The sequence below is a fragment of the Dipodomys spectabilis genome, unplaced genomic scaffold (genome assembly GCF_019054845.1).
Source record: "Dipodomys spectabilis isolate Male_0828 unplaced genomic scaffold, ASM1905484v1 ptg000157l, whole genome shotgun sequence".
Lineage (NCBI taxonomy): Eukaryota > Metazoa > Chordata > Mammalia > Rodentia > Heteromyidae > Dipodomys > Dipodomys spectabilis.
In genome coordinates, this window is record NW_024870834.1 from 20,865,067 (window position 1) to 20,885,729 (window position 20,663).

A 20,663-nucleotide genomic window follows, 5' to 3' on the forward strand; every position below is an offset into this window, starting at 1 on the left:
CTCCCCCCCTCCCCACCTCCTCCCTGGGGGAAGAACTGCTGCTTCCCTGGGGACATGCTGCTTTTCATAATGGAAGACTAGAATTGTGATACGGTAGGAATGAGTGATTCTGGAAAAGGTCCTGGAAGGAAAAGTTGTGAGATCACGGAGGAGCTCTCTGCATGCTGTCTTATGTGGCTGAGATGGAGAGGCAGAATTGTTATATTTCTTGGCTAGACATATGTACACACCCTCTTCTTTGTCATCAAGGATATAATACACTTTGGGCCCTTGCACAAATAAGCTACTCCAGAGTAGGGAACTAAGAGTCACACACTGGTGTGTGTCCATACCCATGTCCATGTGTGGCCATGGCCATGCATGCTTGAGATAGTGCCCACACTGATCCCTGTCTGAGAGTCGAACAAGAACATCTTGGGAAGGGTGGGGCTAAAGGAAAGAACTAACAGAATCTGCCACTGTAAGACCCAGTCTTCCCAGCACAGCTTTTCTTTTCCCGGTTCTCCACTGAGACAAGCCAGTGTTTGCTCATATTCACGTTAGTACTAGCACACTCCTCCTAAGTTAGCATCTGTTGTTGTTGCTGGGATGGAACCCAGGGCCTCATTTGCTCTGTGACTGATTCGCATCTTCAGCCCTTAAAATTAACTTCTTAGGGCCATCCCATACTGAGAGTGTAGCTGGGTGGTACAGTGCTTGCCTAGCATGCTCAAGGCCCTGGGTTCCACCCCCTAGCACCACAAAACAAAACCCAACTACCCCATGACGGAGAACCAATTATTCTCAACTCCAGAGGATCCCAAACTGTGTCATCTATATCTGATGGGCCAGGAGACAAGACAGTAGGCTTTGTAAACGGAAAAGCCAGGCCTGCTTCAGCCCCAGGAGGAAAGCTCCTCACCACTAAGGGATCTGTGGCCAAAGGAGGGGTGGGTGTATGAGCTTCCCATGGTGCCATGTGCCCCAGGCTGCCAGAACATCTGTGTGCACTGTCTCTCCAAACCCAGGGCCTGAGCACCAGTGTAACCTCAGCTGCCAGGATGTACTGTGACGACGGGACATGGCCAGAGACTGCAAAGCACCACTGTGAAGTTCTTGAGCAACAACCTGGATGTCTTCTTCATGTCCACCCAGGCTGTGAACTCCCCTTGCCCTTGGCTGTGGAAGGCCCCTCTTCTCCTGGTGGCTGGTGCTCCTCCCAACCCCAGGTTCTCCACGGGGAGAACTTACCAAATAAAACAATGGCTTTCTTCAAAGGCTTGATTTGTGCTGATAAAATGGGTTCATAAACACAAACCACCATCATTGGGCTATTAATTTAAACTCTATGCTTCCATTTTGTTTTGCAGTGCCAGGCAAAGTGCTTTGCCACTGAGCTACACCCTAGCTCCTAATTCAAATCTGCCCTATGATCGGAGACAAGCCATGGTAATGAAAGAAAAACCAGGACAGAAAGGACTTCAGCAGCCACTTTACTCTTCTTTAATTGTCTTTGGCCACACATCTTATTTGTGGAAAGTTATGATAGTGAGGCCATTTGCTGTCACAGGAGAGGGCAACCCTGGACTATGGGGACCACTTGCCACGTGACACCTGCCATCTCAACATGCCGAAGACAACTGCTGTGGGGCTGATGGGAAAGACGGGAGCAGAGAAGGCATCTGGGGCAAGTGAACTTACAAATGTCTTTAAATTAGGAATTTGGTGGAAAATCCAATATTTACTTAAGAATGATAGGGAGTCATTGAGTGATAGTTCCAGTATTTCCAAAATTACTGTATTTGGAACCTCAGGCGAAGACTTTCAGGATACAGCTGCCCCAAATAAGTTCAAACAGCTACCACAGATGGTTCTGAGTTTTAGCACTGGAGAATCAACCTACACATTGGATGGGACTCAGAGTGGGGAAGGAGGGTGGGGAAGTCTTATGGAAAAATGTCAAGTGTGCAGCACTGAAGTCTGGAAGTGGAAGCTCGGGCCACCTTGCCACCGGTGCTTACTCTTCACACACCTCTAAAAGAGCTTCAGAATCCAATGCACATGCATTTCCTAGCTGGATTTCCGAGGTGACGTTCAAGGTGAGGAGTCCTGTTGGCTTTGAACTGCTCGTTTAACCTCTTGCTAGTGGGAGTCCTGAGAGAGCGTGGCTGGTAGAAGCCCTGGTGACAGGGTTGCACTGCTGAGGAGGTCAGTAGCTTCCTGGCCCATCGTGCTTCCCTGTCAACTCTGTCCCTCAAATCTGGTAGTTGTGCACCAAGGGACAGAGTCCACCGCCATCAAGTATGTTGAAAACCGTTGTCCGGTGACACTTCCTTCCAATGTCCAATTGTGCAGGTGGTTGGGAAAACTTGGAAGGAAGATGCACAAGTCCAGCTGGGAATCTTGACTTTGTTAGATGGGGATACCAGAAAATCACTTTTGTCTTCCCCAGATTTTATTATAGTCAAAGCAGAAATATCCATGGGATTCTGATCGCAAATACACTAGATATAAAATTGATGGAATGCCAACTGGTCCATAAAGGGCTGTACAAGGTAATCTGTGGCAAAGTAGAAAACAAGCCCGAAGGTGATCGAGATGGGGAGAGCTGGCAATGCTTTCTTGAAAATAGCCAGGAGTAGTAATGTAAGGCACAGACCCTGTGGATAAAACCGAAAAGACACATGCTCACATGATATACGAGCATCTCTGCAAACAACTCCGTAACAAATCCTTCGTGGTTAAATTGACACGTCATTAAATGTAAGAGGCACTGCTATGGATACAAAACAATGCAGCTTACAGAGTCAGGGCTCATTAAGCATTGCTCTAGTGACAGCTTACTCAAGAGAAGGAATAAAAGGACCATGTTGGTATTACAGAGGTGCACCACTATACCCGGCTAAAATATAGCTTCTTGATAAAAAGGAGACAACATTTACTTTCTTTCACTACAGAGCTCACTATGCACACACATGGTTGATATTTCAGTCTCTAATTCTAGGAAAGGAATAGAATCTGAAAGAAAACGAAACTATTAAAAAAAAATCACTTAAGTTCTGTATGTAGTAGACGTCAGTGATTTTGATTTGGCTGGTTAAAATCCCAGAAGTACTCGGGCCGGTGGATCATGCCTGTAATCCGAACTACTCAGGAGGCTGACATCTGAGGATCATGGTTTGAAGCCAGCCAGGGCAGAAAGTCCATGAGACTTCCAGAAAACTGGAAATGGAGCTGTGGCTCAAATGGTAAAGTGCTAGACTTGGCAAAAAAGCTCAGAGACAGTGTCCAGGCCCTTAGTTCAAGCCCCATGACCTATTAAAAAAAAAAAAAAAAAAAAAAAGCTGGGCACCAGTTGCTCACGCCTGTAATCCTAGCTACTCAGGCCTGTAATCCTAGCTACTCAGGAGCTGAGATCTGAGGAGTGGTTCAAAGCCAGCTGGGGGCAGGAAAGTCTGTGAGATTCTTTTTTTTTTTTGGTCGGCCGTGGGGCTTGAACTCTGGGCCTGGGCGCTGTCCTTCAGCTCTTCAGCTCAAGACGAGCACTCTACCACTTGAGCTACAGCACCACTTTCTGGTGGTTTATTGGAGATAGGAGTCTCACGGTCTCTCCTGCCCGGGCTGGCTTTGAACCGCGATCCTCAGATCTCAGCCTCCTGAGTAGCTAGGATTACAGGCGTGAGCCACCAGTGCGGCTTGTGAGATTCTTATCTCCACTAAACTGCTCAAGTGGTAGAGTGCTTGCCTTGAGCTAAAGAGCTCTGGGACAGTGTCCATATCGAGTTCAAAGTTCAAGTCCCTTACCCACCCCACCCCCCCCCCAAAAAAAAAAAGAAGAAACCCCAAAGCACAGAATATCCCTTATATGTGGTGGGGACAAAGAAATGATAAGGAAAGCTGGTACATGATGTAGTATATACACTATTTTTTTGTAAATGCCGAGGTATATAAAACAGTTCATTTTAATATAATGCCTTAATCACTGAGACACTAGCTATAAAGATGAAGTTGGCCACTACTTCAGATTCAGAATCAAATGCTCTTCACAGATTTAACAGATGGCTCCATGATAGACGTTGGGGCTGAGTAGGCCTAAGTCCTGAGCACCTACCCTCACAAAAAACGTTATCTTCAACAACAACATATAACACAGCCAATACTTTCCAAGCAAAAAAACGCACCTCCAAAGAGAAATAAAGTGCATGAAAATTCTATTTATGATGTCATATATACAAGCACCAAATAAATGTATATGTAAAGGCCCTTACCTAAACTCATCTAACTTTGCTCATGTAGTGTGCATGAACAGCACTCATCTTGAGTAGAGTAAGAAGTATGAAATAGCTTGTGGACTATCTGCTTGTGTCACAAGTATGGATTCCTGGAGCTCACTCTGTACCACTGTGAGCAGGGTCTGCATGGGTCCCACATAGGCAGTGTTTTTCAGTGGGCTTGCTACCCAAAGAAACCCTGAATGCTGCAAAATCCCCAACCTTTGTTATGTGGGCCAGGGACAATCCCTGTTGACCTCCTTCAGACTCAGTTCTAGGCTGCAAACTTCCTATGTATCTATGCTGCTGGGCTCTAGGAATGGTTCCTAATCAGAAGAACTCAAGATTTCCTAAAGAACTCTTAAGAACTATACAAAACAAATTAAATATGATAGCTCCCAGCTGATCTCACGGTTTGAAAGCTCCCAGGTGACTAGTGTGTGGCACAGTGCACAATCACTCACGTAAAGTCGAGTTATCTGTTCTTTTTTAAAAAGTTTCTTACTGCTGGGCGCCAGTGGCTCATGCCTGTAATCCTACTCAAGAGGCTGAGATCTTAGGATCACAGTTCAAAGCCAGCCCGGGCAGGAAAGTCTGTGAGTCTCTTATCTCCAATAAACAGCTAGAAAACCAGAAGTGGCGCTGTGGCTCAAGGGGTAGAATGCTCGCCTTAAGCTGAAGAGCTGAGGGATAGTGCCCAAGCCCAGAGTTCAAGCCCCACGACCGACCAAAAAAAAAAAAGTTTCTTTCTCAGGTGATTGGCGCTCTCAGCCCATCTAGAGTCAAAGCAAATTGCTTTAAAGATGCAGAGAACTCAGAATTTAGACTGAAGTCCTGACATTTTTTTTTTTAGTGTATACTTACAATTAATATGGCTACAAAACAGGCAATGGTGGTGTTCCAGTCTCCGCTGGCAGTTGCTGAGGCCTTGCCAACCAGAACACTGTAGAAAATGAAATCTCCCAACCCAAGTTTTACTCCCCCTGAAAGGAAAAATTATTAATGTAAAAGTTTGTCATTTTTTAGTAAGATTTCATAATTCAAAAGTATTACCCTGAGTAGGGCAACCTGTAGTCACAGCTATTTAGGAGGCTGAGAGGCAGGACCAGCACGGGAGCTAGAAGTTCAACACCATAGCAACATCCTATCTTAAGAAACAAGAGGGGCTGGGAAGGTGGCTCAGTGGTAGAGCGCTTGCCTTGCTTGCCTGAAGCCCTGGGTTCGATTCCTCAGCACCACATACGCAGAAAAAAAAAAAGCTGGAAGTGGCGCTGTGGCTCAAGTGGTAGAGCGCTAGCTTTGAGCTGAAGAGCTGAGGGACAGTGCCCAGGCCCATAGTTCAGGCCCCACAACCGGACCAAAAAAAAAAAAGAAACAAGAAGTTGGGCGCAGGTAGCTCATGCCTGTAATCTAGCTACTCAGAAGGCTGAGATCTGAGGACTGTGGTTCAAAGTCAGCCAGGGCAGGAAAGTCTGTGAGACTCTTATCTCCAATTAACCACCAGAAAACCACAAGAGGTGCTGTAGCTCAAGTGGCAGGGCGCTTGCCTTGAGCTGAAGAGCTCAAGCCCCAGGCCCAGAGTTCAAGCCCTAGGACTGATTAAACACAGACACAGACACACACACACACACACACACACACACACAGAAAGTGGGGCTGGGAAGGTGGCTCCGTGGTAGAGTGCTTTGCATGCATGAGGCCCTGGGTTCGATTCCTCAGCACCACATAAGCAGAAAAAGCTGGAAGTGGCGCTGTGGTTCAAGTGGTAGAGCACTAGCCTTGAGCTGAAGAGCTGAGGGACAGTGCCCAGGCCCAGAGTTCAGGCCCCACGACTGGCAAAACAAACAAACAAAAAAACAGAAACAAGAACAGGAGCTGGGAATGTGGCTTAGTGCTTGCCTAGCATGCCTGAAGTCCTGGGTTCAATTCCTCAATACCACATAAATAGAAAAATCTGGGAGTGGTGCTGAGGCTCAAGTGATAGAGTGCTAGTCTTGAGCAAAAGAAGCCATGGACAGTACCCAGGCCCTAAGTTCAAGCCTTTAGACTGCCCCCCCTCCCCCCCGCTCCTTCCTCCCACCCCCAAAAGAAACAAGAACAGGGTTTGGAGGTATGGCTCCGATGGTAAGGGTAAGTTTGAACCTCAGCTAAAAAAAAAAATGAAGCCAAGCGCTGTGTCTCAGCCTGTAATCTTAGCTACTCAGGAGGCTGAGATCTCAGAACATGTGAGACTCTTATCTCCAATTAACCACAAAAAGGCAGAAGTAGAGCTGGGACAGGAGTGCTAGTTTTAAGCACAAAAGCTCAAAGACAGCACTCAGGACCAGAGATCAAGCTCTGGGACTGCCAAAAAAAAGATAAGGAGGAAAAAGAGATGACTAGGAGAGGAAATCTTTAAGTTAAAAAATCGTAATTAGAGTTGGGAAGGTGGCTCAGTGGCAGGGTGCTTGCCTTGCATTCATGAGGCCCTGGGTTTGATTCCTCAGCACCACATAAGCAGAAGACGCCAGAAGTGGCAGTAGGGCTCAAATGGTAGAGCGCTAGCCTTGAGCTGAAGAGCTGAGGGACAACACCCAGACCTAGAGTTCAAGCCCCATAATAAAAAAAAAAATTAAAAAAAAAAAAATAAGCAAGCATAATTAAAGTTGCTGGGCACCCATGGGTCACACCTGAAATCCTAGCTACTCAGGAGGCTGAGATATGAGGATCACAGTTCAGAGACAGCCCAGGCAGTTAAGTCTGTGAGACTCTTACCTCCAATTAACCACCAGAAAACCAGAAGTGGTGCTGTGGCTCAAGTAGAGCACCGCCTATGAGCAGAAGAACTCAGGAACAGTGCCCAGGCCTAGAGTTCAAGCCCCACAACTGACCAAAATTTTAAAAAAGGGCATAATTAAAGCATTAACTGTGGCTGTGGTCAATAATAACCACATTATTCTGGAAAGAGGAGCGGGACTGGAAGAGTGACCTAACTCTGGTGGACAATTTGAGAGTAGAAAAGAAACCAGCAGTGGCAAGCAAAGGCTAGAAGCACAGACAATGCACCTAGCCACCCAGGAATGTGAAGTCACGGCTGGGGCTGGCTGCGACAGCGGCAAAGCGCAGAAAAACACCGAAGTCGTGGATGTATCAAGGAAAACTCTGATTTGGAAGAGTCAAGGAGAGCTATAAAAATGTTCCGCTCATGGGCCTGGGAATGTGGCTTAGCGGTAGAGCGCTTGCCTAGCATGCATGAAGCCTTGGGTTCGATTCCTCAGCACCATATAAACAGAAAATGCCGAAGTGGTGCTGTGGCTCAAGTGGTAGAGCACTATCCTTGAGCAAAAGAAGCTCAGGGTGCCCAGGCACTGAGTTCCAGCCCTAGGACTGGCAAAACAAACAACCCCCCCCAAAATGTTCCGCTCAAGCTAAGGTAATGTTAAGACCCAGTGATGAATGACCAAAGAAGCTAAACAATCTAGGGTGTGTTTTTTTTTTTTTGGGTCCGTTCGTGGGGCCTGAACTCTGGGCCTGGGCACTATCCCTCAGCTCTTCAGCTCAAGGCTAGTGCTCTATCACTTGAGCCACAGCGCCACTTCCGGCTTTTTTCTTTTTGCTTATGTGGTGCTGAGGAATCGAACCCAGGGCCTCAGGCATACAAGGCAAGTGCTCTACCACTGAGCCACCTTCCCAGCCCCCGTGTTTTTTTTTAAGAGGTGTTTTTTCTTTTTTTCTTTCTTTTTTTTTGGTCATTCATGGGGCTTGAACTCTGGGCCTCAGCTCTTCAGCTCAAGGCCAACGGTCTACCACTTGAACGATGGCACCACTTCTGGTTTTCTGGTAATTAACTGGAGATAAGAATCTCATGGCTTTCCTGTCAGGACTGGCTTTGAGCCTCAATCTTTACCTCCTGAGCAGCTAAGATTATAGGCATGAGCCACCAGCGCCCAGCAGGTATTTGTTCCTTTAAAGCTATTTCACATTCTAGGTACAAGGTTCTAATCAAGTTTCATTTTAGGGAAAATGGAAAAAAAAAAACTGAAGACAGCTTAATTGGAAAATGTACTATAATCTTTTATTTAACAAATCACACCTCTTACATGAAGAGACTGACCCCAGGAGACTCTGCTAGTTGATAATGGTCTAACAAGTCTCAAAAGCTAAATTTGGTCTATCAAGTGGCTATGTGACATAGACACTGAAAAATGCTTACACTTCTGCCAATATTCAAATCTCTTTGATTTTCACTAAAATTAATGTACTAAAAGTTTGCCAACAAAAGCAATAACACTGAAAACTGTTAAAACATAAATCCATGTAACGAAAAATAAGAACTATATTAATGTGCTTTATTTTTTTTTCTTTTTTTTTTTTTGCCAGTCATGGGGTCTGAACTCTGGTTCTGGGTGCTGTCCCTCAGCTCTTCAACTCAAGGCTAGCACTCTACCACTTGAGCCACAGCGCCACTTCCGGCTTTTTCTGTTTATGTGGTGCTGAGGAATTGAACCCAGGGCCTCATGCTTGCAAGGCATGCACTCTACTGCTGAGCTACCTTCCCAGCCCTGTTTTTTTTTTCTTTTGTTGGGTGTTGGGCTTGAATGTGGGGTCTGGGTACTGTCCCTGAGCTCTTTTTGTTCAAGGCTAGCGCTCTACCACTTTGAGCCAAAGCTCCATTTCCAATTTTCTGGTGGTTAATTGGCGATAAGAGTCTCACAGTTCCTGCCCGGTGGCTTTTAACTGTTATCCTCAGTTCTTGGCCTGAGTAGCTAGAATTACAGGCATGAGCCACTGGCACCTGGCTAATTTTTTTTGTTTGTTTGTTTTTAATGCACAAATGGCATAGCATTCCATCTTACTGGCATAAAAATGTAAAAAATCTTCTATTTTATAAAATAAATGCCAGCAATCAAGTTGTAAGGGATAAATATAAAAAACCTCAAGGGGAGAACTTGGTCTATTGGCAATTTTAACCATTTCTCACTAAAAGCTATAGTGTTAACATTGTATTAGTTATCTATCATAATATTCATTTTATTCTTGCAGAGTTGATAAAGCCACTACCTAAAGGAACCCAATAAAGCCTCTACCGAAAAGAACCCACGGCCTTGCAACGTAGGAAAATATACATACTCTCCTCTGGATCTTCACTGGTGAGGATGCTGCTGGAAAGCTCCTGGACGGCGGCCCGTGTCTCGGAGGTAGAGCGATGAGGCCCTAGATGACTATCCCTTTGGGCTTCCCACTCCTCACTGAAGCCACCATCATCGTTCTCTGAACTCGTCTCCTGTGCCTCCCTTTCGGTGCCTTCAAGAAAAAGAGGAAATTATAGCTCTAATACCTAGAATGATTTCCTTATATCTTTAAGCAAATCAAGTGAAGAGTGACAACCAGAGGTCATGATGATTAGGGTGGCTGGCTCCTTTACCACAAACCAAGGCCATTCCATGTCTGCTGACTGCTTACACAGCTGCTACTTCCCCAGTATAAGTGGACAGCACAGCTCTGCTCTGCTTGGGCTTCCATCCCTCACCCATGACACTGGTCAAGCCAAGTCAGACATGATGGTTTCTCCATTCCTTTTCCCAAAGAAAGCCCTATGCCTGAGGGCTGCTACCTGGAACCAGCCAGTAGGTATTGAGCAAAGTCTGCTGAAATCTGAAATATTTTTCTCCTTCTTTCTACTTTCCAAAGAAGAAACCAACAGCCTCTGCCCCTGTATGTTACCTGCTCTGGATATGATGCTTGTAACTGCATCCTTATGACCATGGGGAGCAGTGAGTCTCAGGATTAACCAGTCCTACAAATGCCTTCCCTTTCTGGGTGACTTCTTGTCCCACACCAAAGAACACATTTCTTCTATGTTTATGGCAACTAATTTGGGTTTGTAAATTCTTTTTTTTTTTTTTTTTAGTCCGGTCATGGGGCCTAAACTCTGGGTCTGGGTGCTGTCCCTCAGCTCTTCAGCTCAAGGCTAGTGCTCTACCACTTGAGCCACAGCACCACTTCCGGCTTTTTTCTTTTTGCTTATGTGGTGCTGAGGAATCAAACCCAGGGCCTTAGGCATGCAAGGCAAGCACTCTACCACTGAGCCACCTTCCCAGCCTGGGTTTGTAAATTCTTTTTTTTTTTGGTCAGCCGTGGGGCTTGAACTCTGGGCCTGGGCGCTGTCCTTCAGCTCTTCAGCTCAAGGCGAGCGCTCTACCACTTGAGCTACAGCGCCACTTGTAAATTCTTGTAGTTGAGTGGTACTCTTCACTGGCTTTAGTAACTCAACCTGACTGAATATTAATAGTTAAAATCTTGAGAAACTTTCATACATTAAAAATATTAAAAATATATATGTATATAAATGAAGCTAACCATTTCCCCTCTTCTCTCTCCTCTCTATGGTAGGGATTGAACCCAGAACCTCATAAATGTTAGGCAAGTGCTCTACCACTGTGCTCTACTCTTTTTTTAAAAAAATTTATTTTCTTTGTGTTAGTACTGGGGTTTGAACTCAGAGCCTCCTACTCCTCCTTAGCTTTTTTACTCAAGACTGGTTCTCAACCACGTGAACCATGGCTCTTTCAGATTTTTGCTGTTTTATTAGAGATAAGCCAGATTTCATCCTCCTGAGTAGGTAAGAGCATATAGCCACTGGCACTTTTTTTTTTTTCTTTTTTAGCTACCTTTAAGTAGTTGTACTAAAGGGTTTCAGTTCAGCATGTCAATTTATGTGCGCCTCCTATATGTATGCATGTATGTGTTTGTGTGTGTGTGTATATGTGTGTGTGTGTGTGTGTGTGTGTGTGTGTGTATATATATATTTAATTCTGCCAGGTTAGCCTTGAATTCACAATTCTTCTGCTTAGTCTTTTGAGTGCTGGCATTATAGTATAGTGTTTAACATTATACTCAGCTGAGGGTCTTATCTTTCCATATTTGGAAAGATAGACAAGAGCTTAGATAAGAGATAAGACAGAGCTTAGATTTTTCTTATTGTTAAATCATAGCTAAATCCTATCTTCAACTGAACCTTTATACACTGGTATTATGTATCCAATGGCAGAAACTTAACCCAGGGTGCCCTGACTACGGGTTGTGTTTAGAGTCTCTGGGATCCTTAAATATCTATCTGTGTGTTTACTGGGGATTATCACAGCTCTTTTAGGAGATTCTCAAAAAAAAAAAAAAAATCTAAGAACAAAGAAAGAGGCTATAAAATGACAATGATCCTATAAAAGAAAGAAACTCCCAAATAAAAAGCACCTACTTTGTGTGTTGTATTTGGAGTTTTTGGGCACCCTCCTTTGGGCTTCTGGGTCTCCTTCGGCCATATTCACCAACCACACCATTGTAGCTATTGAGAAAGACAAAATTCCAGATGAGCAGCAGAAGGCCCTTCTCTACAGAAGTGCTTTAGTGCACAGTAGGCCCTTCTCTACAGAAATCACCAACCTCTGCAATGCTGCCTTAAGCATTTATTTTTCTATTGGGGGACTTGAACTCAGGGCCTTGGCACTGCCTCTGAGCTCTTTTTGTTCAAGGCTAGGACTTTTATCACTTTGAGCCACAGTGCCACGCCCCGTTTTCCGGTGGTTAATTGGAGTTAAAAATAGTCTCATGGACTTTCCTACCTGGGCTGGGTCTGAACGGCAATCTTCCTCAGATTTCAGCCTCCTGAGTAGCTAGAATCACAGTCCTGAGCCACCAGTGCGTCCAGCTTTTTTTTGTGTTGTTATTGCTGGTGGTGGGGCTTGAACTCAGGGCCTGGGCACTGTCACTGAGCTTTTGCACTCAAGACTAGCACTTTGACCACAGTGCCACTTCCAAGACTGATTTTCTTTTATTTTTTGCCATTATTGGGGTTTGAACTCAAGGGCCGGGTGCTGTCTCTAAGCTTCTTTTGCTCAAGCTAGTGCTCTACCACTTGAGCCACAGCACCACTTCCAGCCTTAAGCATTTGTAACAACCACAAGTAAATACATATTCAAAACCACACAAGGAGCCTGGGAAGGTGGCTCAGTGGTAGAGTGTTTGCCTTGCATGCATGAGACCCTGGATTCCATTCCTCAGCACCACATAAGCATAAAAAGCCAGAAGTGGTGCTGTGGCACAAGTGGTAGAGTGCTAGCCTTGAGCTGAAGAGCTGAGGGACAGCACCCAGGCCCAGAGTTCAGGCACCATGATGGAAACATACACAAAAAACAAAAACAAAACAAAAAAAAACCACACAAGATTCTCTTTGGCTTTAAAAGATTAAAACATAATTCTGAAAAACTGAATGTGCTAATTCAATACTATTCTGAAATACTTACAGGAGTAAATGAGAGCTGGAAAGAGTGTTTCATTTCTCTCCTGAGCTGTTTCAACCAGCATACGAAGTGGACCTTTTGGGCACAAAACAGCCACCAAATCTAGAAAGAGAAAAACAAAAAATGATATCTGATAAGATGTATTATACTGGCTAAACGTTATTGAAGGATTAACTGAAGGAAAGGGATTCAAGATTTTTGCTTTTACAAAAAAAAGATGTTAAATGATTACAAAATAATGGGCAGGTGAACTTGTTGGAGAAAAAGCAACTTGAATCCTAAATAAAACATACATCTAGGGGCTGGGAAGGTGGCTCAGTGGTAGAACGCTCGCCTTGTATGCCTGAGGCCCTGGGTTCGATTCCTCAGCACCACATAAGCAAAAAGAAAAAAGCTGGAAGTGGCTCAAGTGGTAGAGCGCTAGCCTTGAGCTGAAGAGCTCGAGGGACAGCGCCCAGGCCCAAGTTCAGGCCCCAGGACTGGACCCAAAAAATAAAAAATAAAACATACATCTATTTACAATATTTAAAAGATAGCATTGCCAGGCCCTGGTGGCTCATGCCTATAATCCTAGCTACTCAAGAAACTAATATCTGAGGATCACGGTCGAAAGCCAGCCTGGGCAGGAAAGTCCATGAGACCCTTATTTCCAATTAACCACCTAAAAACTGGAAGTAGAACTGTGGCTCAAAGTGGCAGAGTGCTAGCTTTGAGCACAAAAGCTCAGGGACAGTGTTCAGGCCCTGAGTTCAAGCTCTAAGACTGACAAAAAAACAAACCAAGGGGCTGGGAAGGTGGCTCATTGGTACAGTGCTTGCCTTGCCATGCATGAGGCCCTGGGTTCGATTCCTCAGCACCACATAAGCAGAAAAAAGCCAGAAGTGGCGCTGTGGCTCAAGTGGTAGAGTACTAGCCTTGAGCTGAAGAGCTAAGGGACAACGCTCAGGCCCAGAGTACAGCCTCCTTGACCAACCAAAAAAACCCCCCCCAAAACCAAAAACTAGTACTGTAGGCACCCTTCTTTGGGCTTCTGGGTCTCTTTCGGCCATATTCATCAACCACACCATTGTAGCTATCGAGAACAAAATTCCAAATGAGCAGCAGAAACACAGAAGGAACTGCACAAGTGAACAGTAGGCCCTTACTGCTCTATAGAAATCACTGACTTGGGGCTGGGAAGGTGGCTCAGTGGTAGAGCGCTTGCCTTGCATGCTCGAGGCCCTGGGTTCCATTCCTCAGCACCACATAAGCAAAAAAGAAAAAAGCTGGAAGTGGTGCTGTGGCTCAAGTGGTAGAGCGCTAGCCTTGAGCTGAAGAGCTGAGGGACAGCGCTGAGGCCCAGAGTTCAGGCCCCCCTACCGGACCAAAAAAAAAAGAAAAAGAAATCACTGACTTCTGCAATGCTGCCTTAAGCATTTTTTTTTCTTCTGTTGGCTGTGGGGCTTGAACTCAGCACCTGGACGTCAACCAGGGTGCTGATGGTCTGTATACACAGAAGATTTCTGCAAATTGATTTATTGCTATTTGTGAAGTCTACAGTGCATCTTCAGTGGGCTCTAGGAATAATTCTTCTTAGGTTGAAGGAAAGAGGCAGAGATAAGTATTATAGAGAGGCTGTAACTATGATGAATAAGTCTACCTAGAAGCTACAACAGAAGCTTAAACCCAAATGCTCAACTCCTTGAAAAATGGTCAGAAAAGCGCCATCTATTATTTATTTATTTATTATGCCAGTACTAGGGTTTGAACTCAGGGTCTGGGCACTCCTTTAGCTTTTTCACTCAAGGCTGATATTCTACCACTTGAATCACACTTTAACTTCTGACTTTTTGATAGTTAATTGGAGATAAAGACTCTCACAGAATTTTCTACCTGGGTTGGCATTGAACAATGATCCTTGGATTGCTTGCCTCCTGAACTGCTAGGAATATAGATGTGCGCACCCATGCTTGGCTCATCACTTCTTTTTCAAAACAACATAGGACTAGGAAGTGGAATTCAGTGGTATAGCCCTTGGCTAGCATGTGCAAGGCTCTACATTCTGTTTTTGTGCCACAAGGAAAGTATGTATCTCGAGGGCACTTGAAGTAAGAAACAAAATGAACAATGCAAAATGAGTAACTTTCAGCATGATAAAGTCAGCATTTGTTTTCAGTCAAATAAAAGTACTTCACAAATATTCAGGTCTTGGAACATGTGGTGCTAGAGACTTAAAAAAAAAAAAAGCAACTCAGAAAAGAAGCAATATGCCTAAGTTATTTCTAATTCTACCACCATTTCCTTCTATGAATTACAATTTTCCTTACATCTTCCTTTTTTTTGGGGGGGGGGGGTCCGGTCGTGGGGCCTGAACTCTGGGCCTGGGCGCTGTCCCTCAGCTCTTCAGCTCAAGGCTAGCGTTCTACCACTTGAGCCACAGCACACTTCCAGCTTTTTTCTGTTTGCTTATGTGGTGCTGAGGAATCAAACCCAGGGCCTCATGCATGCAAGGCAAGTGCTCTACCACTGAGCCACCTTCCCAGCCCCTCCTTACATCTTCTTTAACAAAAATTCAAAGTATGGAAATAGAAAAAAATTCTAAGCACATAATGCTAAATTTGTAAATGAAGACTCAATAGCTTATACGGATTCCTATTTAGATGCATTTAAGTATAAAAAATTATGCCTACAACTAGTCACATTTCTATGTAATAATAGCAGTAAAAAGAACACACAGACATATAATCCCACCACTTCAATTTATATTTGTTTGAATGAAAAGAGGGAAATTTGAGGGTTGGGTGTGGTGGCACTCATCTACCATCTCGGCTACATATGTAGGAAGTGGAAGTAGGATTGTGACCCAAGGTTAGCCCTGTCAAAAACATGAGATCCTATCAGAAAATAAACTAAAAGCTAGGTGCTGGGGCTCACGCTGAAATCCTATCACAGTGTGAGAGATTCTATCTTTAATTAACCATCAAAAACCCAGACTGGAGGCATAGCTTAAGTGGCAGAATACCTGCTGAGAGCAAAAAAAGCGTTGAGGCCTTGAATTTAAAGTTTAAAACTTAAAGTGTGTGAGCAAGCACACGTGCACGCGCATGCACTCGCGCGCACAAACACACATTCACGGAAGGGCTTGAGAGTATGGCTCAGTGGTAGAATGACTGCTTGGCAAATGTCAGGCCCTGAATTGAAAATCCAGTACCGCCAAACAAAACAAGGGGTAGAGATTTGCTTTAATCTGAACTAATGAGATCTTCAGCTTGTCTGAAGTTGCCACATCCTGTAACTATTTTGGTTTTTATGACACACTTCCTCTTATAGAATTTTAAAATGAAAAAATTCAAGTTATTTTTAGAGCAATTAAAGTGAATGAAAATTAAGAAGAGTTGATGGAGGAAATAATGTAATGCAGTGGAAAGAACATTGGAAAGCATTCAGATTCTATATCAAACTACAATGAGCTTATATGAGTAATTTAGCTATATAAACTGCAAGTGTCTTAGCAAAAATAAGCAATAACTACTTTATTTCACAGGATTTTTTTTTTTTTTTTGCCAGTCCTGGGACTTGAACTCAGTGCCTGGGCACTGTCCATGAGCTTCTTTTGCTCAAGATTAGCACTCTACCACTTGAGCCACAGCACCACTTCTGCCTTTTTCTGTGTACGTGGTACTGAGGAATTGAACCTAGGGCTTCATGCATGCTAGGCAAGCGGTGTACCTCTAAGCCATAGTCCCAGCCCAGGATTTTATATTTTAAAAGATGGCTAACTTTTATAATTTCCTATTTGCAACAACTGACACTTCAGGTTTAAAGAAACAAAGGTCACGAAGAAAGTAAATGAAGAGTCTGAGTCTCAAGCCTTCCATCTTCAGAACTCTGTGCGCAGATGTGTGTGTCTGGATCAAAAGCATTCTATCTTCAAGAGAAGGGGAGAGGGAGTCTGAGTGAGTGTATGTTTTGCTGAGGAATGAAACCAGGGCCTCATGAATGCTAAGACAAGAGTTCTGCCTATATCTCCAGCTCAAGTTTTTAAGATGGGATCTTGTTATGTTATGAAGGTTCACCTTGATCTCACAGCTCAAATGATCTTCCTGCTTTAGGCTGAGCAAATGGGACTGTAGGCATATACCACCATGACTGGCACAGAACTGTCATTGAACTAAACCAGCTCTATTCTATTTCCCTAAGCTTTTTGTCAATCAAATGGAGATGGCAAGGTCTCCCACTGTGGGTCACACACCCTTCAGTAAGTATCTGAAAAGTGATAAGCCACCATGGTCTTTACGAGGTAAAGGTCACTGACTGACCAAAAATGAATGTACTTCTAGCAATAGCTCCTTGGCTGCTCATGGATGGCATATGTTCTGACTTCAGGACCTATACACTTGTTGCTAAAGAACTTGAACCTGGGCTGGAAAGGTGGCTCAGTGGTAGAGCACTTGCCTTGCATGCATGAGGCCCTGGGTTCGATTCCTCAGCACCACATAAGCAAAAAGAAAAAAGCTGGAAGTGGCGCTGTGGTTCAAGTGGTAGAGTGCTAGCCCTGAGCTGAAGAGCTGAGGGACAGCACCCAGGCCCAGAGTTCAGGCCCCAAAAATTAGGCTGAGCAAATGGGACTGTAGGCATATACCACCATGACTGGCACAGAACTGTCATTGAACTAAACCAGCTCAAAAATTAAATTTCCTTGAAAAGTGAGGTTCAAGTTCTTTTTTTTAATTGGGGGCCTTTTTTAATTGGGGACCTCCTCATTGCCCCTATTTATTATGGACTATATCCACAGACCTCTATTAGATTTCACTTTGAATAAATAGTAATTGTGCCTATTTTACAGATACAAACCTGATGCTCAGAACTTTTACTTTTTTTTTTGAGAATAGTAAGACCTCAATTCTTGGGCTTCTGCTTCCAAAATGCTAAAATAATAGGCATTTCCCACAATGCCTGGCGTGTGTGTGTGTGTGTGTGTGTGTGTGTGTGTGTGTGTGTGTGTGTGTGTGTGTGTGTGTGTGTGTGTGTGTGTGTGTGTGTGTGTGTGTGTGTGTGTGTGTGTGTGTGTGTGTGTGTGTGTGTGTGTGTGTGTGTGTGTGTACACTCAGGGTTACTACCTGTGCCATACTCCCAGTCCTGGCAAGTTTAATTTTTAAATGAATAATTCTGCTCAAGTTGCTTTAAAATACAAAGGTGACCTGACTTGATTTTAGAAATGAATACAATCTTTTGAGACTACGGGTCTGGGAAGGCAATGGTCTGCCTTGTTGAGGACACCAATTTGCTGTCTTTGGTGTATTTTCAACTCCTCCCAGCCTCTGAGCCTCAATAAAGTGGGTTGATCCCCCTCTCCACTCTATATACACACACAATATGAATTCAATAGCTGGAGGCTGGTGGCTCATATCTATAATCTTAGCTACTCAGGAGGATGAGACCTGGAGACTATAGTTCAAAGCCAGTCTGGGCAGGAAAGACTATGAGACTCTTATCTCTAATCAACTACCAAAAAGCCTGAAGTAGAGCTATAGCTTAAGTGACAAGAGCACCAACCTTGAACAAAAAACTCAGGGACAAGTGCCCAGACCCTGAGTTCAGCCTCAGGATTGGCACACACACACACACACAAAAACTGAATCAGATATTTTGTGTCACAAACTCTACTAGTGCTTTTCAATATAAATTCAATTCTATCAACCCTTACAACTCCATAGCTTTGTTACCTATTTACAAATGTGGAAACTAAACACACAGTATCTCAATTCTATAATTCCAGCTACTAGTGAGGTAGAGATCAGAGGGGTTGTGGTTGGAGGCCAGCATGGGCAAAAAGTTATTAAAACTTCATTTTGACCAATGAGCCTGCTGTGGTAGTGTGCTGATGATCTCATCTATACAGGAAACACAGGCTAGAGAACTATAGTTTGATCCCACCCAGGCAATAATGCAAGATTCTATCAAAAAAATAAGAATACCCAAAGCAAAAAAAGGATTAGAAGCATGGCTTTAGTAGTAGAGCACATGTCTAGCAAGTTCAAGGCCCTCAGTTCAAACTCTGGTACCATCAAAGAACAAAAACAAAACAAAACCCCACAAATGAGGAAATTGAAGGCCAAAAAGCTAGAGTTACTTCCCTAAAACTCACAAATAGCTGATGACAGAGAATTTTTGTTGTGTTTTATTTATTTATTTTTTGGTAGTGCTTGGGATCAAACCCAGGGCCTCACAAATGCTAAGAGATGGATGCTGAATCTAAGTCTTGAGGCAGAAGTCCAAAGCATTAATTAAACATTTTAAAAGACATCAACCGCCAGGCACCGGTAGCTTGTGCCTATAATCCTAGCTACTTAGGAGACTGAGATCTGAGAATCAAGGTTCAAAGCCAGCCTGGGCAGGAAAGTCCATGAGACTTTTATCTCCAATAAACCACTAGAAAACCAGGAGTGGCACTGTGGCTCAAGCAGTAGAGCCCTCGCCTTAAGCAGAAGAGCGCAGGGACAGTGCCTAAGCCCAGAGTTCAAGCCCCACGACCGAAGAAAAAAAAAAAAAAAGACCTCAACCTCAGGGTTCAGGCTACTGGAGAGAAACACACAAAAGTCTTCCCTAAGTGAGGAGAAGTGAGGAGGAGGCACTTTGGTGATGGCCAGGGGTCTTGGGCTTTACCATATACTGAGATCACAGCCAAGATAAGCCATGCAGTCCACTCAGGTAGGTACTTGATGAACACCAGGGCCATGAGGGCACTGATCATGATGAGATAGGCCTGCTGTAGTCGCAGTGGACCTTTCCAATGAATGGAAATCATTCCCACCACACCAAAATTCCAGATCAGGAGCGCAACTGTGATATAGTCCACTGCCACATTGTAGGTCTTAAACACTTCCCTAAAAGGAAGGAAGGAAAGGGAAAATGAATGTGAGTGATTACAACTCTGCTTCCCCCTTCTTACACTGCACCAGGCCCTCCATGAACTGCCCCATTTGCCCCCATGTGCCATTTGCCCCACTTTTTCTCATGTGCAGCTTCAACATGAAACTGTATCATTCATGTAAATAAGAAACCAGTATCATAGGCCACAACTACAAAAATAAGAACAAAAACTTTTCTATCTGTTAGTAATGGAGCTTGAACTCTGGACCTGAATGCTGTTTCTGAGCTCTTCAGCTCAAGGCTAGCACTCTACCACTTGAGCCACAGCACCACTTCCAGCCTTTTCTATGTATGTGGTACTGAGGAATCAAACCTGGGGTTTCATGCTAGGCAAGGACTCTACCACTGGGCAACATTCCCAGCCCCTAGAAAAAATATCTTTATGTACACACACATATGCACACACAATCATGTTGCTTGAAAATCACAATCCTATTTATGGGAAATAGTGTATAAGGGGGAGGTAGCTGGGTGCTGGTGCTCACACCTGTAATCCTAGCTACTCAGAAGGCTGAGATTTGAGGATTGTGGTTTAAAGCCAGCCCGGGCAGGAAAGTCCATGAGACTCTTAACTCCCAAAACCACTAGAAAACCACAAGTGGCATTGTGGCTCAAGTGGTAGAGCACTCGCCTTGAGCTGAAGAGCACAGAGAAAGTGCTCATACCCAGAATCGAAGCCCCACAACAACAACAAAAAAGAAAAGTAAAAAAGAAGGGGGAAGTGGTGGGTACTGGTGACATGTCTATAAACTTAGCTACTCAGGAGACTGAGATCTGAGGATCAAAGCTACTCTGAGCAGGAAATTCCATGATTTTCCCCTCAGTCCTGGGGCTTGAACTCAAGGCCTGGGCATTGTCCCTGAGACTCTTTGTGCTCAAGACTAGCATTTTACCACTTGAGCTACAGCACCACTTATGGCTTCTTCTGAGTAGTTTATTGGAGATAAGGTTTCATGGACTTTGTCTGTTATGGGGTTTGAACTCTGGGCCTGGGTGCTGTCCCTGAACTCTTCAGTTCAAGGCTAGCACTCTACCACTTGAGCCATAGCGCCACTTCTGGTTTTCTAGTGGTTAACTGAAGACAAGAGTCTCACAGGGACATTCATTCATGTCAGGCTGGCTTTAAACCTCAATCCTCAGATCTCAGCCTCCTGAGTAGCTAGGATTGCAGGCATGAGTCACCAGCACCTGGCTTTTTTTTTTTTTTTTAAGTGCCAGTAATAGA

At 44.3% G+C, this 20,663-nt stretch overlaps 1 protein-coding gene across 5 annotated transcripts in view; it reads right to left on the minus strand.

Annotated features, from left to right (window-relative positions):
• Positions 1 to 1,457: 1,457 nt before the first annotated feature.
• The window catches only part of Psen1 (presenilin 1), a 57,990-nt gene continuing 38,784 nt past the window's right edge, over positions 1,458 to 20,663 (minus strand). For all 5 annotated transcript variants that reach the window (XM_042692612.1, XM_042692614.1, XM_042692610.1 and 2 more), the window contains 6 exons: positions 19,172 to 19,392; positions 12,530 to 12,628; positions 11,485 to 11,571; positions 9,360 to 9,533; positions 5,115 to 5,233; positions 1,458 to 2,639 (listed from right to left, as the gene is read on the minus strand). In XM_042692612.1, coding sequence (XP_042548546.1) covers positions 2,484 to 2,639; positions 5,115 to 5,233; positions 9,360 to 9,533; positions 11,485 to 11,571; positions 12,530 to 12,628; positions 19,172 to 19,392 — 856 coding nt within the window. In that variant the 3' untranslated portion in view covers positions 1,458 to 2,483. The remainder of the gene's footprint in view (positions 2,640 to 5,114; positions 5,234 to 9,359; positions 9,534 to 11,484; positions 11,572 to 12,529; positions 12,629 to 19,171; positions 19,393 to 20,663) is intronic.